This window comes from Charadrius vociferus, unplaced genomic scaffold (assembly GCF_000708025.1).
Source record: "Charadrius vociferus isolate BGI_N301 unplaced genomic scaffold, ASM70802v2 scaffold368, whole genome shotgun sequence".
NCBI lineage: Eukaryota > Metazoa > Chordata > Aves > Charadriiformes > Charadriidae > Charadrius > Charadrius vociferus.
The window spans coordinates 414,408-430,901 of NW_009649714.1; the positions used below are offsets into that span (position 1 = coordinate 414,408).

The following is a 16,494-nucleotide window of genomic DNA, read 5'->3' on the forward strand; positions in this document are numbered from 1 at the left end:
CGTCACCGTCCCAACCTTCCCCGCCCTGATTGGCTGGAGGGAGGGTTACATCACCGGCAGGGGCTTGACGTCACGCACCAAGTCCCGTGACATCATTTCAAAACAAAGTGCATTGACGCCTTTGCCCAGCAGGGGGCTCCAGCCTACGGCTGCCCCGACCGCCGCCATTGCACAGCAGAGGCGCAGCGAGAGCACGTGTTGGGTCTCAGCCCGGCCCAGCCACCACCACCATCCCCGCAGAACCGTGGCAAGCTGTGGCATCATCAGGCTCCTCATGGCATTGACATACATCAGCCACGCAAAGCGTAACACCGCGACGGCGGCCAAAATCTAGTACAGCAGCAGAATCACCCTAATCTTCTCTGGGCCCCAACCACCCAAGGCAAAGCAGACCAGGACGCGAGCAGAGGAGGGAGCTTCGGAGGAGAGCCTTTCCCACGTGCAGCATAAAAAGACAGCAAGATATGAATAATGTAAGCTGTACTGAGAGTTATCGAGGTTGAACTTGTTGAACAGCACCCAAGCTACACTGTTAGGGAGAGCGTCACTTAAGCCCAGCTTGGCTGGAGCTTTTTTTTTTAAAACAGAAAATTCATGAGATAAGGAAATGTCGTTGGCAGTTTTGCATAAGTACGCCAAGATAATTTTCCCTGCTTGTACTAGCAGCTTCTACATTCCTGTCAGATGTTAAAATGTGTATGAAAGGGATTGGAATACATCCCTGTGCAGAGGGAAAGAAGCCCCATGCTTTTGTGAGAAGGGTACTGAACTCCACCAGCAAGGGGTTTCACGTCAACTTCCATCTCCCCGGGTGACCAAAACGGAAAGGACCACCAAAACCGAGTCCAGTAACACACCGAATCCGAAACAGGTGGCACAGGTATTATTCACTTATTATAAAGACAACCAGTTTTGAAAATTAATTTATTTTTTAGTTTCTGCAGAAAAAGATAGGTACCAACTCACCTGGGTTCATAAAGGAAAGTGCGAAATACGGGGGGAAAAAAAAAAAATCATGAAAGCCCTGTCATCTTAACTGTAACTACTCCTTGATATCTATTTCATTCTAAAAGGCAATGATAATAGAATACATAGCATTTTCGAACTTTGGCACATACAGTATTCTACATAATTCTACAAACTGGTCTAAACAGAATTTGCTTTAGAATTTAACATTCTACCCAAGAACTGCATCCTGTATTTGCTGAATTTTAGTAAAACCAAACAGTAGATAACAGCTTTGTTAACAAATGCTATCTCATGCTCAATGCTACAGTTTTAAAAGACCAAAGCATCACCTGCCTTCTAGCTAAATTTTAGAAGGAAAAGATAGATGCATGTTAACTGACTGCTACAAATTCCATTAAAAAACCTGCAAAAAAGCATTCCAATTTTTTTGCCACCAGACAGATGAATTAAACCGGAAGCATTACCTATTCTTAGCTCTGCATTAGTATTCCAATTGTGTGATTAAAATAAGAACAAAAACCATTTATTTTCCTCTTCAAGGGATCTAGTCCGCTTTATAGACTAATATCCTACTGATTTAGAATAACTACATAGATATATTTATTACTTTTACTCTATTTTTTTTTCTTTTATTATTTCCATGGGAGATGGCAGAAGCAAAAAACCAAATTTAATTGCCTCTAATTCAGAGCTTATATGTAAAGTTGCACATGAAAAAAATCGTACTGTGAGAAAAGTCAAGGTAGAGGAAGAATGGAACTGTTCCCACCTCACAACAATTACTCCAAAACCTGATACTATCATGAGGTTATCAAAAAACAGATGGTAGAAGCACAGCAAAATCTGCGTATGGACAGACACAGAGTGCACCTGTAGAGAAGCATTCTGCACATCTAACATACCTACACATTGAAGTTTCCCCAGCACACGGGACCCCTTCCCCCAGCGCTCTCCTAACAGATTCCGCTGGCTGCTCCAATATACATGGAGAATGAGGATTCAGAGCTTAGTTTGCAGGACAAACCAAGGGCCACTGCGGAGTCTCATTGCACTGATTATTTTTTTTTCATAATGATAGCAATTACTTTTCTTAAGTAGATATTAGCCTACTTTTAAGAAAAATGGCTGAAAGACATGTATAGTTATCAACTGACAAGAGAATATTTTAATAACTTTATGTGCTCCTGACCTAGAAATACAAAGTACATATACATCTTTTTCAGATTATTACCTGTGATAAAAGTAGCACAATTAATCTAGAACAATAAAACACAATGCTTAAATTCATTTTATAGGAATAGTCAAGAACTGAGCTTTTAAATGGAATAGATTAGATGCAATGAAACACATTCTCTATTTGTCAGACCAAAAGCGTGATAAAAACTGAAAACAGATGACTGCTTACTCAAGAGCCTGGGTTTCCTCTTTGTTTTGCTGTTATTCTATTGCCCTTAATAAAGTTCAAAGCAATGGTGTGCAATCAGTCGAGTAGTGGCTTGTATTTAATAATTAAACCTTTTCAGCATGAGAAAGCGGTAAACAACAAGGTGCAATAAAGAAAGTGGCAGAACTTTTCAAAATCCTTTGGAATAATAATTTCTCATAGCAGATGAAACCACTTTGAAATTTTAACTTCTTAAAAAAATCTGATTTCAGCAGAAGTGATTTTCCATTATAGACTGGATAATTTTTAAAACACGCCATCAGCAGCCATTGCTAGGAAGCCATAAAGGAACACTAAAGACCATTCTTTTCTCCTGACAAAGTCTGACTACAAGATGCCACGATCTAACATTATCCGATGTCATGGGCAGCATACCCAAACCACCATAAGCAACTCAGGTATCTGATTTTCTTTGGATGTTCCAAATGCTTAGAAAGTTAAGCAATTGACTTTCTTCAGTACTTCCAAAACTTCTACTTTGATTTGTCAGGAATATAGACTAGGAATAAAAAAAATCCCCGTTATGCTTACTTTTACACTTTTTCAACAAGGCTCCAAATAAACCCTGCTGTACATTTCGCTAGATGTCCAATAGTTGTGACCATAAACACATCCACATTTTTCTAGTAGAGCCTCTAGGCAGCCATCGTCTCATGACATTTCCCAGATGCTTGACGGCTGTCCCACTGCCTGCCAAAAGGTTTAACATGCTCTTACCCTCATGCCTGAATGTGTATCTTAATCACGCGATTGTGTGTGTACACTCGGCCACACAGACATCACCAGCTATGGGACTGATGAAGGTTATTTGCACGAGCACCAAGCCATATACAGCAGATGCAGAGCTGAGCCCATTTTCCATCTTGTTGGAGGACAAATCAGTTCTGTCCCTGAAAGGCACGTGCGTATGAAGCATCTCTGTCAACGGCTTAACTGCAGGAACGACTACGAGGCACCACCATTAAGAAGCGCGTTCTGTGCTGAACGCTAGAATGGTGTGAAGACAAGAGCTTCCAGTAAATTGCAGATAACACAAATCACTACCTAGATTAATCCAATTAGATTTACTATCTCACTTTGGGCTTAGCTCATCAGCAAGCTGCTTGAATTATTTCTAGCTATTATCCCAAAATAGTTTTTAAATACACCACAGCCCCTTCTCAAAAGCAGAAAAAGCAGTAATGTTTGAGGCCAGCTACATTAACGGAACCACACAGTCCACTTTCAGCTACAGAATATACCACTTCCTCCTTTTATTATAATGTGTTCTCTAAAAGGTGAGCTTTTACAGTACTTCTGAGCTGTTTAATGACTCACTTTCTAAAGGAGATGACCTCATCGAACTCCCAGTTTTAGCATACCAGTTCTCAAATGCATTGCCTCTTCCACCTTTGTTCTACTGGTCCAGTACTGTATTATATACTCACTCCTAAGTGAGATGCATGCGCCAATAGTCCCAAAGAATCACTTTGGGTACCAATTATAGCTGGCCATTACCTCTCAACTGCTGCACAAGTCAAATCTTTCTAGAATTGCATCCTCTCTAAATCTGCTGCAGGTCCTTGCAAGCATTCCATCTTCCTTTACTCCACTATCACACTTGTTCCTTCCTCCATGCACTTCAGTTTCAGCCTAGAGCGCAGAAAAACTGTTGGAAAAAGTAAGCGTTATTTTCACTTCATATGTCTGCAGGGAAAAAGAGGAAAATCCGAAACTCTTGGCATCTATAGCACCTTAAGTGGAAAGCCAACATGTCTCCACCATCCACCAGCATGATGTGCAACTCTTTATGAAGTTAGTCAATATATGATTAGATGCTTTTAGAAGAATAGAATAAAATATGCACATCAGAAAAATTAGAAACCAGTCTGAAAGTTTAAGAAGAAACATTACTTCTTTAGAACAAGACTATAAGCCACTTTCACCTGCATTGCTAATGCCTGAAGTACAACCAACCTAAAAGTTTATTGAAAGCATTGTACCAACAGGGCAGGAAAATAAGTGACAGGTATAGCAGTCCAGAGTTATCCCATGCATCTAGTGCTAACTATATTCCACCTCCAGGAACATTATTAGTGGATCTGTCTAGGACTCCAGGAAGCCAAGATTTTCACTTCAGGACAGCAGTCAAAGACAAGTAAAAACCATGCAATCTTTATGCTATTACTTGGCTACACAAGAAGATATCTAGTATCAACATTTTGGGCTGTAATTTCCCACATAAACATATATAGACTCCTAATCCAGTCCACTCAGCCATAATCAGGTTATATACTATATACAGACATTTTTATTAACACATCGAAGCAATAGTGGAAGAAAAGAGGTTTGTTTGTTTTGTTTGACATTAAAGTTCAAAAGACACAGGAGCAGGGATTAGACTAAAAAATTTTATTGAAACTTGTCCAAAATCCAGTCAGGCACACAATTTACCCATTCCCCTAAGACTTGTCATTCTGTATGGCACAGAAAAATGAATCTCAACAAGTTGAAACATCAAACAAGTAAATTAGTGAAGTTAAGGCACTTGAGATATGTGTTAACTTAGCAAAATTGCATAAGAATAACATTCTACTTTGAATTATACAGTCCTTTCCGAGATTTAATCTAAAGCATCCAAATTCTGTAACCCCTTGAGACAGGGGAACGGCAGGAGCAGAAGACAAAGGTCTCATATTTTCCTCTGACTAGTAACCTCCAAGGCCGCCGCAGCCTGTGGAAGGAAGTATTTCTGAATCAGGCTGCAAAGATTTCCTGTAGTACAGGTGCTGAACTACACAACAGTTTGGGCTGAGGCACAGTGTCTTCCACTCAAGAACCCTTAAGGCAAAGTTTCTTTGTGAGATGAGAGGACAAAAGGAGAGAGCAAAAGGCACATGCATTCAATTTTAAGGCCAACAAATCTTTCCTGGGGTGACAATGTTTATCCTGGGATTAGATATCTCTGCCCACTCCCATATCCTCCCTGAGGACTTAGAGAAAATAAACGGAGAATGCAAGAACTTACATAGTGAGCAAAATTCTAATACCTATTAATTTGTCAGGGCTCTGAGCAGTAACTTGAAAGCCAGTTATCAACCTTTAATTCATGCTACAGATAGCTAGTTACCTTTGTAGTTTTGGGTTGTATTTTTGAGAGTGTGATTGTTGATCAGTATAAGAATATTCTTTTTGACTCCAAGCAAACGTTTAAAACTTAAATGTTGCAGTTTTGGCATTTGGCAAAGAACGTTTTTAATGAATAACCAAATTAATAACTCAGTTCTACCTGTTGAAAATTCTCCCTTCATCTGTGAAGCAACCTCTCATATCATACAGCCATTAAGTACTCTTCTCAAAAATGAGATACAGCTCTACGACATGCACATTCCACACTGGAATCTGGAGTATGCTCCAAGGGTTGTACACAGACGGAAAGAAAAGATTTCTAGGTACGTGAAGATGTTTTCTCAACCATGGAAAGGCATGAAAGAGAAGCTATTGTCACCTGCTATGCACAAACAGGAAATAAAGTGATAAATATTTGAGGGATAAAGAAACATATGGAAAACAGATTATCCAACTGAATTCAAAGTACTGTTTCTAATTAGTCTACAGAAATGTAGTTCTAAGTGTTAAGTTCTGAATTTCACTAGAAGAAGAGTTGTTTAAGAAGATGTAAAGCTTATGAAAAAGAGATTGCATCTTAATACTCTGTGTCCTTCAGAGCAAATTGCTTGTTATATTTAAGGCACTACATGTCGTCTTTGGTTCAGTGTTTAACTATCTCATTCAGTGTAAAGAGAGGTAGCACGAACCACACATATTTAGCTCTTCCATTCCATTACACGCAATTTCAGAGTCGCCATCCTTCTGGTGTTACAGATTCTGGAATCCTTTAACTCATTAGGAAACTGCAGGTACAAAATAACAAACATTCTTATTGATTTTATAAGAAGCAAAGGTGTGCAACACTCAACTTAGCTTTCATGTATGCCAAGAAAATCAGAACGAGAAACTGGGCCTGATGCAACTATGACGTAAGCAGCTGTGGAGAAGTCGCTTAAAAGCAAGTCTTCTATTAAATCAAAAGCCAAAACAAATGTATCTTACCTACACCCAAGTTAGTAGAAGTACATAAGACCATTGCATAGACCAGAATAAAAGCTGACCAGTTATTAAACAGCTCTCTTCTGGTCTTGAGAAAAGTCTTTATGAAATAACAAGTTTTATTACTTAGGTATTTTTAAATACAAATTGACTTCTCAAAAAAAAGGGGCTAATATTTGCTTATGGATTAGCCTTCCAGACAAATTAAACTCTTTGCAGAAGCTGAGATGGTTAGAAGCTGGTCCCTCAACATGTATTTACGCCTTCAAAATGCGTAAAATCTAGTAAAAACACACAAGATATCTATACTGATCATATATATATATAAAGCAGTCAATTAATAGTGTTAAGACTCTTCACAGAAGCAATCCCAAAATGTATGCAGCTTTAAGCATCAGCCATCCTTCTTGTTCTCACAAATAAGGATTAATAATCAAGATGTATGGATATGGAGGAAAATAAAAGTAGAAGAGAGACACTTGTTTGCGATATAAGTTGGCTGAGATGTCACTATGAAAACAGAAATATTTTATTGTATGTAATGGCATGAACAGGACAGTATCAGAATCTTTCCTTCGGCCAGACTGAAAAATCGTGATATCCACCAAATACCATTATTTCTGGTGGTTATATCGACCAATATTGCCACTCGTCGAGAAGCGAGTGGAGCATTTTTAAAGGAGTATTTCCCACCAAATTAGGGAATGCCATATAGGCACTTTTCCTATTTCTCTGTTCTGGTTTAAATTAATATTACCAAACAAGGAAACACCAGGCAGCAGGAACAGATTCATTCACAAGTATGCAGTCCAGATTAAAAAAAAAAAACAACCAAACCAACAAAAAACAAAACACCCTGAAAAACAAAACTTCTAGTATTACTCTCAATCTTTAAGCCCTCCTTTGCGTTTACCCACTTCCTTAAAAAAAAAAAAAAAAAAATCTATGGCGTTGTAGCTGTGTTGCAATGCACAGGAAAAAAAATGACTGAATCAGCAAGAGAGACGTACCTGTATGGGTAGCCATGGTATTTAGATCTGAAGACTGACAGCAACCAGCTGAAGAACAACACCACCAAGCCAATACCAGCAATACACATGACTGAAAGAGATGCAGAGTAAGATTTGGGTAATGCAACAGCTGTCTCCGAAAACACCAGTGACTGGGGTTTTCAAAAGCCTTCTGTAATATTTACAGATTTGGTCAGATGACACCTCTAATAGAGTCACTGAGAAGACATAAATAACCCCAATTTTCTTTCAAATTCCTACTGTAAATCAATTTTATACCATTGCTTTAAGAGAAACTAAGTCTCTTCTTCTCTCCCTTACTATCTTATCATTTCCCAAAAGGGCTTTGAGTTTATCTTGCAGTTTGCTAGGCAACTCCAAATGCTGCCAAAAAACCAAACGATTCACTTCTGCTTAGAGGTGGGAAACGTACAGAAACCAACAGTGCAAAAGCATTTCTATTAAACAGTGTATCAAAAATCTTTACTGAATATGCCTTCTCTTAGAGAGAAAAGTGTTAGAATTTACTTTTTCTTTTCCCTAACTACATCCATGTCCGAAGTAGCAGCTTCGTGGAGAAGTACCATTCCTAAAGTAACACCACCATCTACGAATGCTGTTTAAGGCTAAATCAACAAAATACAATGGACTCAATATAATACATTCATTCCTAAATTCAGCTCCCACACCATACCTGGGGCATTAAAACTCATTGGAAAAATTAAAGACTTCCCCAGACAAACCAGCAAATGGGGTGGGGGGGTGGGGGAGCAAATGAAAGGCATTCATAATGTCAACTTTTAAGAGAAAATAAATACAAAGTCTAAAATATAAACTGGAAAGTATAGTAGGTCTTGACAGAGAACTGAAAGCATGCTTTTATTATCTCAGCTTGTCATGGGAGAGCTCAGTCCACTCTTACTACTGTTCTACTCCACTGGACAATCCCAAAAGGAATTCAAACTTTTGCATTTTACTCAGCTAATAGAATGAATAAAACACATGCAATATTTAATCCAACAGGATCCCTTTCAAATAGCAAAATTTCAGTCTTTTCTAATTCTTTAATTTAAAAAAAAAAAAAGCTTGTAAAATTAAGGAAGCATAGACAACTCAAAAGGCCTGACATTTGCTAAGAGTGAATCCTAGCAAAGCAAAAGAGTGGATCCACTGAAACAAAAGCCAGAATTCCCAAAGATTTCGTTCTATTTCACTATAGATGTTCAGTCCCAATTCTCCTCCCAACATGAGAAATACTTATCATTGACTGCAATGGGACCATTAAGAAATCTTTCCATTTCAGATGCGGTCTACCTTCAGCACAAGAGAAAAGCAACTTTAACCTACAGGAACTTCGCCAACTTCTACCATTTACTATCTCCAGCGACTGGTAGACTGGATCCATAATGTAATGGATTGCAATAACACAAACATCAACAAAAAGTTTCTAGGTTGAATTTGACTGAGCGCATCAGAAGCACAGTAATAACTTAAAATAGAGAAGTTCCCCTCCAAATGGATGTTTTAAGTTAAAAAAAAAAGTCTTTCACAATGAATACACAGCAAGAGAGTAAAGTTCTTTTAACACCAGCATATTTAAACATCAGTTGCTTACTTTATATTATTTTATCACAAAATCCCAATGCATCACTTGCTGAAATTGGGATTTTGAATAGATAAGAGGAGAAAAGGGGGAAATTAGCAGAAGTCACTCTGCTAAAGAACACTGGAGTTGCAACAGAAGAGACTTGTTAATTGTTGTCAAGCAGTGAAGAGGACAGGTACTTTGAATGAAGTTTTTGAAATGACGTGCCTGTAGTAAGTCTGCTACTCTGTATACTTGTGTACTATAAAATGTAAACAATTCGGGGCTGTGAAGCTGCAAGAAAAAAGACACTATTAAATAAAATAAAAAATCCTGAATAAAAGATAAAAGAATACAGACCAACACAGGTGACAAGACAAGGAAGAAAAGCTTGAGTTAGAGAGGACTAAAGTTGCAGATGATGGATCAAAAACATACATGTGGGAACAGAAGAAAGAACATTGAATTTTAGAGTATTCTTATGACTCCAAAGGAACATTTTTATACAAATGAGAAATGCAAAAGCTCTCAGCCCACAAGTTTCCGCTTGCCTTTCTTGATGGCAAAATACTGGCACGGAAAAATCCTGAATCGTTAGCATGAACCAGCGGTAAGATTAAAAGTAAAGAAGGTAAGCAAAGAAATAAAAGAAGAAAGATCAGTAACAGATGAAGGAACTCAACACCAAAGCAACAACTAACTCTGTCAAATTGAAACGATAAGAAACATGCACAGAGGATCCTGAAGAATCTTATGATTCCACAAAGATTCACATCTTTGACGTTGTATTCATTTCAGTCATTAAGCATGGAAAAAGGTAGTGAGAAAGCAGTAAACATTTTTCTATTCAACTTAAAGATCACTGGCATAGGAAAAGCATAGTTGTCAACACAGAAAGGCTCTACAAGCTTCTGCATCAGTACTGGGTGACAGTTACGAGCCTTGACAAAGTACTCATAGAAAAGGCAGCATAAGCTAACAGAAAAATCACCACCAACCACGTGCTTCTCAGAAGGAAGGATACTAAACAGAAGAACAATGTGTGTTTCTGCCACAAATTGGGCTTGGCTGCTTCCATGGATATAGCTCTGTAAGAGACAAAGAGTAATTGAATTTAGAAAAGACTGGAGTCAACTTTGACATGATTAACAACAGCTACGGAGTGTGGAACTGGGTTTTGCACTGACTCTTTCAGGAGACAGAACAGAAAGTGGAGCACAAACAATTTCATCTGTTGACTATTGATTTGGGGGGGGGGGAGCTGTGTCAGCATCAGAAATCCTTCTTCTATTAACATGCACAATCAGCCCAAAGTATCATTCAGATTATAACAAGTGCAGCTACAACCTTCATGGTCCAGATTCCGTGTGCAGCAGGACAACATGCCACAATTACACCCTCCTGCACCCACTTATCCGAGTCTGATCCATTCCCTTAGATTCTTAGGTTACACACGTTGCTCTTCAGAACCAAGCATTTGAAATCTTTTTCATGGCATACCAAGAAAAAGGAATACGACTACCATTGAAGCTTTATTCTTCAGTCTTAAAAAGGCTTAGGAATGATGTAAATAGAAGAAACTAAAGGAAGCATTTTCAAGACAGCATTTAAAATATGAGAACTTCCTCCCATCAAGTTGGCTTAGTTTTATTTCCATTAACAGTAATCAACTGAGTTAACAGAAAATTTGAAATTTGTGCAAGAATGCAATTTTTTAATCCCTTAGGGGAAGCTCTACATCACTATGCTTGTGATGTTATATCTAATTAGGAAAAAAAAAATTGATAACACCTAAGCAGGCATGAAAGGACACTTCACCAAATTAATTCCCTCCTGAACAAAATACATGGGAAAAGCCATTATGTGATGTGTAAGCACCTGAAGAGATGCAATGCTCTCGGTACGTTCTGACTACTTTTATGGTCTATCTCATTCTGTATTATGTACAGAGCAATGTATATCAACTGATGTAAAAACCGATTTTTCCCAAGAATGAGATTGCATAAGTCTAAGGTCATTAGATATTAATCTACCTCAAGAATCTCAAAGAAAGCTGTTTTTATATGAAAGTCATTAGATGGGTGTATAAGCTAAAAAGACCAGGTTAAACATGAAATGCCCACCTCAGCACTAGGACTGTTTAGCACATAAGACTCAACATAAACACCTTCATTTTGCTGTTAGCAATTTAGAACTATCATGTCTCCTCACCACTAGAAATACAATATACGTACAAGATAGAGGAAAGCAAATGTCACAGGTAAATAAATGCTGAAAAGAAAACATGAAAACAAATAGGAATGGTTAAAAGATGCATAGGATATCAGAGAAACTGAAGAGATCAGGTAATTTAATATAATCTACCCTCAGAACCACTCCAGCAGAGTACCATCCCTACAACTGCTGCTAGATAGTAAATTAATTAATGTTACTTGCATTTCTTATTCTACTTCTGAAAAGTTTATTACTGAGCACAGAAAGCAATACACCTAGAAAAACCCCTATGCAACATTTGCCCTTACCCTTAGACCATCACAGAACTAATGCTACCATTCTTATAGAATTAACGAATCATCGAACATATAGGAATGACCTTCCTATCAAAATGGAATTCTAGGTAACGGCTGACGTTATCTCACAGCAATTACACAACAGGGCACTTTGTACCAAGAAATCACAAAATACTGATCTTAATCCAAAACAAGTTTGCAAACAGTTTCTTCTATTTGAGCCAAGAAGAGGATAAAGCTAATTGGAAGAAAATCTAAATCTTGATTGGAGCTCTAACACTCCTTCTGCTTCCCATAAAACAAACCCCCTCTTTTACAGGCATACTGTAAGAGAAGACAGATCCTCTCTGAGCTAATCAACAGCTCTCTAATTTGCCTTGCTCACTGCAGGAGAGGTTAGCCTCACTGACTTACAAAGAAAGAAGCCAAGAGTAGAATTTGCACTCTGACTTGCCTCTTTTAGTATCAGCCTCACTCTGTAAAAATACAACAGAAACATAGAAAAGAAAAGAAAAACTTACCACTTGTCCTGTATGGGGATTCTTGTGAGCATAGGGCGGACCTCTAATGTGGTTCCACATCTGCCCTGATGTCATCGCCAACACAAAACACTGAAAAGGAAAGAACAAACACCATTTAATAAGGATTTTAAGTTTTTACCCAATTTCTTTTCACTTCATACCAAAATGTACCAGTCTGGAATACAATCTTAGGCTATCCATTGCCCTACGTTTTATATGTATATAAGGCACCTAATAAAGCATTAACTGACCTGAAAAGACCAAGATCAAATAATATTATTGTCTTGATTTGAGGTAAAACAGGACCAATTTTGTTCAGTAATTTTACTTTTTAGCTGGGCCTCTTCTTACTCCTGTAATTAACAGCATATTGTGCAGACACTGTTCGCTCTCAGAGCGATCAGAGCGATGTTTACAGCTGATGCCCAGGCATGGTATGCAGAGAGGCTCTCGCTTACACCTATTGCTAGAACACCCCAGGGCAGCCAACTGTTACTTGTCCCGTTGGAGGGTCGGAAGTAGAAAAACATAGAGGGGTCCCACCTGCGGGGAGGAGCGGACAGGACAGGGGACCCAAAACTGACCAACAGGGTATTCCATCACCCCATCTGCCTCATGCTCAGTATAAAAGCTGAGGGATCAAAGGGTCAGCCCGCTTTCTCCAATGGCCGGCGTCTGAGGAGGACTCTGTTCATCTGCCTTTGAACCCGATCCTGAATGCAGATCCAGAACGCAGTTCCTGTCCATCACCAAGTCCAGCCTGGGGCTTCCCCAGTGCCAGCCAGTGATGTGACTGTCATCTGGGAGCTTGATACGGTTTTGTGTATATATTTCATTATTTTATTTTTATTCTCTTATTAATATTTCATTGAAGTAGTTTAGTTCTTTCTAAATTCCTAAGTCTCTTTTTCCCTCCTCTGCCTCTCTTTGAGGAGGGGTAGGGGGGAGTATCTGTCACTCACCCAATGGCCAGTTCGACCTAAACCACAACAGATTATTACACTACCAAAAAGTAAAACTAAATGCACCTCATTTTCCTCTACCAGGAATAAGCATCTTTAAATACAGAAGCTTTTAAAGATTTGAGTTGCTACAAAACTCATGACAACAGACAGAGTAGTTTTTACAACTATTTTTTACAGTAATTATAACAGTAGTTATAATAACAGTAGTTATAATTACTCACCAAAGCAGCAAATGCCCAGCCGGTTTTGTTATACAGAAAATCCAGATTGCTTCCACGCAAATATACAAGGCCTCCGACGACAGCCAGCAGCAGTCCTAACATCAAGGGTCCAGCATAGTTTGGTGGCCTTATCACACGGATCTAAACAGAGGATATTTAAATTATTTTCGCTCAATGGGATTATAAATCTGACTTGAGAAGTAAGCAATGCTTCTTCCTCCGTTACTCCAACTTCAGTTTTATACACCTTTACCCTACCTAATAATTTAAAGACTGTTTTTCTTCCATAGGAACAGAAGAGGGAGAAGGACGGAGATGAGTTTTACCATCTTATTAAATACAGAATTACACAAAATATTAAAACACAGGATGTAAGGAAACTTAAAGATGTAGTCATGTGCCCAAACTAGATTTTGTAGACAAGAACTATTTAGAGTGTTGAGAGTAGATCATTAGCCACAGAACACAACTGACATATTTCACAGCTGGAATTCCATAGCGCGGGAGCACCGCAGAGGTGGTGATGGGGGAAGTCTGTACATACTCACATTGACATCAGTTCTGTCAGCCACCCAACGAGCAAGCTGTTCAGCTGCAAAGCCGCGCACCTGTAGTTCATATGTGTCACCCCGTTTAGGCTTCCCTTTAGCAGGAAAGTTAATGAAGGTGGGAGCAGAATTCATGTTTAGCTGTATTCAGAAAATGCACGGAAGATAGAGCACCATGAAACGTCTATTTAGTAACACAATTCTATTCCATTTGTATCTTGCAACATTGTCACTAAATCAACCAATAAAAGTAGCTATTCAATAAATAAATTTCATTGACAATGACTTAAAAAACAAGAAGTAAAGACAGCACACGGTAGTTTGCATTTCTGTATTTCATAAAAGTAACTAATACACTCCTGCAATTACCCTTCTGTGTTCCATGCTCTTTTCTCCTTTTAGTATTGAGGAATAATTTTTTTTTAGCTCTGTCACTAGCTGTTCTGGCTGTCTTAGAAATGAATTGTTACTTATGAGTAGGCTTTGCTTTTCTTTTTTTTTTTTTTTTTTAAACACAATTGAGCATGCTTTCTAAAGTGATCGACATTTCTTTGTTAGCACTCAAGATCTATAGCTACCAATTCAAAAGATTCAGAGCAGCTAAGAGGATATTATAATGTGCAAATAAATGTAGACGTTTACAAAATGCAGTTCTACTTTTTCCTAACACTGTTTTTCCCATAGCATTTCAGGTTTTTTTAATCTGTTTCTTCTCTAAATACTACTTTTGGGAGAGAAATCTGCAAAATAGGAATACATGCAGTAATCTATAAAGGCCATAGCTTGATGAATTAATTTTGATGTAACACTATGGGAAAATTTAAGAATAATAAAAGACATTCTTTTCCACTTCTCCAGTCCAAAGGCTTCCATTTAATAAAATATCATTGCCTAAATTGTGTAGCTTTTAAATAGAGATGACTATCTATTAAAAAAAAAGTTAAGGTTTGCAAAACTATAACGAACTTTTAATGTGATCTTCAATTGCAAGTGTACGTGGAACGTTCTCATACATTTTAACAAAATCTCGTTACATAATTTTAATAGAAGAGCAAAATGACTGGGTACTTGAAAAGAAGTTAAGCCATACTGAAAGCCTTATCTATCGTTCTCTAGTAATCTAAAAATCGTAATATCTGTTCCTAACATTGATGCTTTCTATCTTGCCTCTTCATGTATCACAGAAGATTTCCATTAAGAATTACACTGGAAGTTATTATAGGAGACAAACTCAGAAAAAACAGTCAGAGACATCAGTTCACTCCTAGTGCCTATTCCAGATTTGTCAGTTCTGTTAATATTACTGCAAACATGCTACTGCCCTCTGCTCTTCTCCTCATTTTTTCCGAAACTGGCAGCTTTTAACTTTTCAATTATTTCTTTAATCACTGTAACACTACATGTTGTATACACCTCTGCCTTCTTGCTCTCAGTCTCCAAAACCCGAGTTAAAAATAATGTTAGAAGAGAAAGAGACAGACATTACCATCTGAAATACATCTGAGCCTTCATCAAAATCTACCATAGCAAAAAATATCTTATTGGTAAATGCACTGGAATATCGCCAGGAGTTTGCCAGAATCTGGTATTCCTCATCAGCTTGCCTGTAAAACACACAAAGTGAGATGCTGTATCATATATTTGTCCAGAACACAAGTTATAAAACAGCTGAGGGAGCTGTAGCCACCCACCCTATTATAGCTTCCATCCCACACACCCCTACATTAATTTTCTAGTGTTAAAGTTTAAGGCCAGACGCTCATCTAACAATCATCTGAAGCACCTGGTACATGCAAGGGCAAGTTTTGAGTCTGTGAGCACAAGCCATGGTCAATTCTATTTGAAATTCAAAATGGGACCCAGCAGCTCATGATTTGCTAGTCCACCGAGCACCAAAATGAGTACAGGTGTGCCCACTTTGCCATGTCAGAGGATGGGAAACCAACTAATTTCAACTAAGTCAGTATATAAAAAAAAAAAAAAAAAAAAAAAAATCACCTTTACAGACCTCTCCCACCTCCAGATTAACGTAAGAAAGCCATAATATGGTTAAGGATCCAGCATGTTCTAATTGTGAATAAATAAGTGACAATCAACATATTAGATTAACAGCAACTTTTAGACTGCATGGCCAGCAGTAATTCTACAAACATTTCTTCAGCAGCTCATGCCAGGAAAGTTGAGTTTACACCCTCTTTCTCCAGAAGCCTATCAGTGTGAATATTGTTTCTGCAAAGCCGTAATTATTTTAGAAAGGAGATAAATAATTAAGGACTACGTTGTTTTCTCACATACATATTACACACATATTTCCCCACATTTAATTTTAAAGATTCCTACTATAACGTGCCCTAGTATATTCCTCCCATGAACGTGAAAGTTTTATCCTGTTCTTAAATTTAATTTCCTAAAAGCATATAATGACTTCCAAGTTCTCATTTAGGACTAAATTAAGCCCGTACTTGCACACAACACACTGTCTGTGAGGCTGAAGAGCAGTGAACATCACAATCACCGAGTAATTTCTGGGTGGTGCCTTCACGAGGCGTCGAAATTTGTCTCCATTCATTCGAATAACAGATCTTTTACTAGCCCACTCCATTAGCTGGTTCACTTTCTCTGATAATACCAT

General features: G+C 38.1%; 1 protein-coding gene across 1 annotated transcript; it reads right to left on the bottom strand.

Moving 5' to 3' along the window:
- Nucleotides 1–5,677: 5,677 nt before the first annotated feature.
- MAGT1 (magnesium transporter 1) lies at nt 5,678–16,494 on the bottom strand. Its single transcript, XM_009890716.1, has 9 exons — nt 16,325–16,494; nt 15,349–15,466; nt 13,863–14,003; nt 13,315–13,455; nt 12,129–12,218; nt 10,122–10,185; nt 8,041–8,119; nt 7,513–7,603; nt 5,678–6,306 (listed from the first exon to the last, which is right to left on the bottom strand). The coding sequence occupies exons 1-8, from the start codon at nt 16,492–16,494 to the stop codon at nt 7,534–7,536; spliced, it is 873 nt and encodes a 290-aa protein (XP_009889018.1). The 3' UTR covers nt 5,678–6,306; nt 7,513–7,533.

Bases quoted from the DNA above. Each gene is read 5' to 3' on its own strand.
- MAGT1 (XM_009890716.1), bottom strand. From the start codon at position 16,494: ATGGTATTATCAGAGAAAGTGAACCAGCTAATGGAGTGGGCTAGTAAA. The intron at 15,467-16,324 runs GTACGGGCTTAA...TGTGTTTTACAG, and splicing joins AGACAGTGTGTTGTGTGCAA to GCAAGCTGATGAGGAATACC. The intron at 10,186-12,128 runs GTAAGTTTTTCT...TGTCTCTTACAG, and splicing joins ATCCCCATACAGGACAAGTG to AGCTATATCCATGGAAGCAG.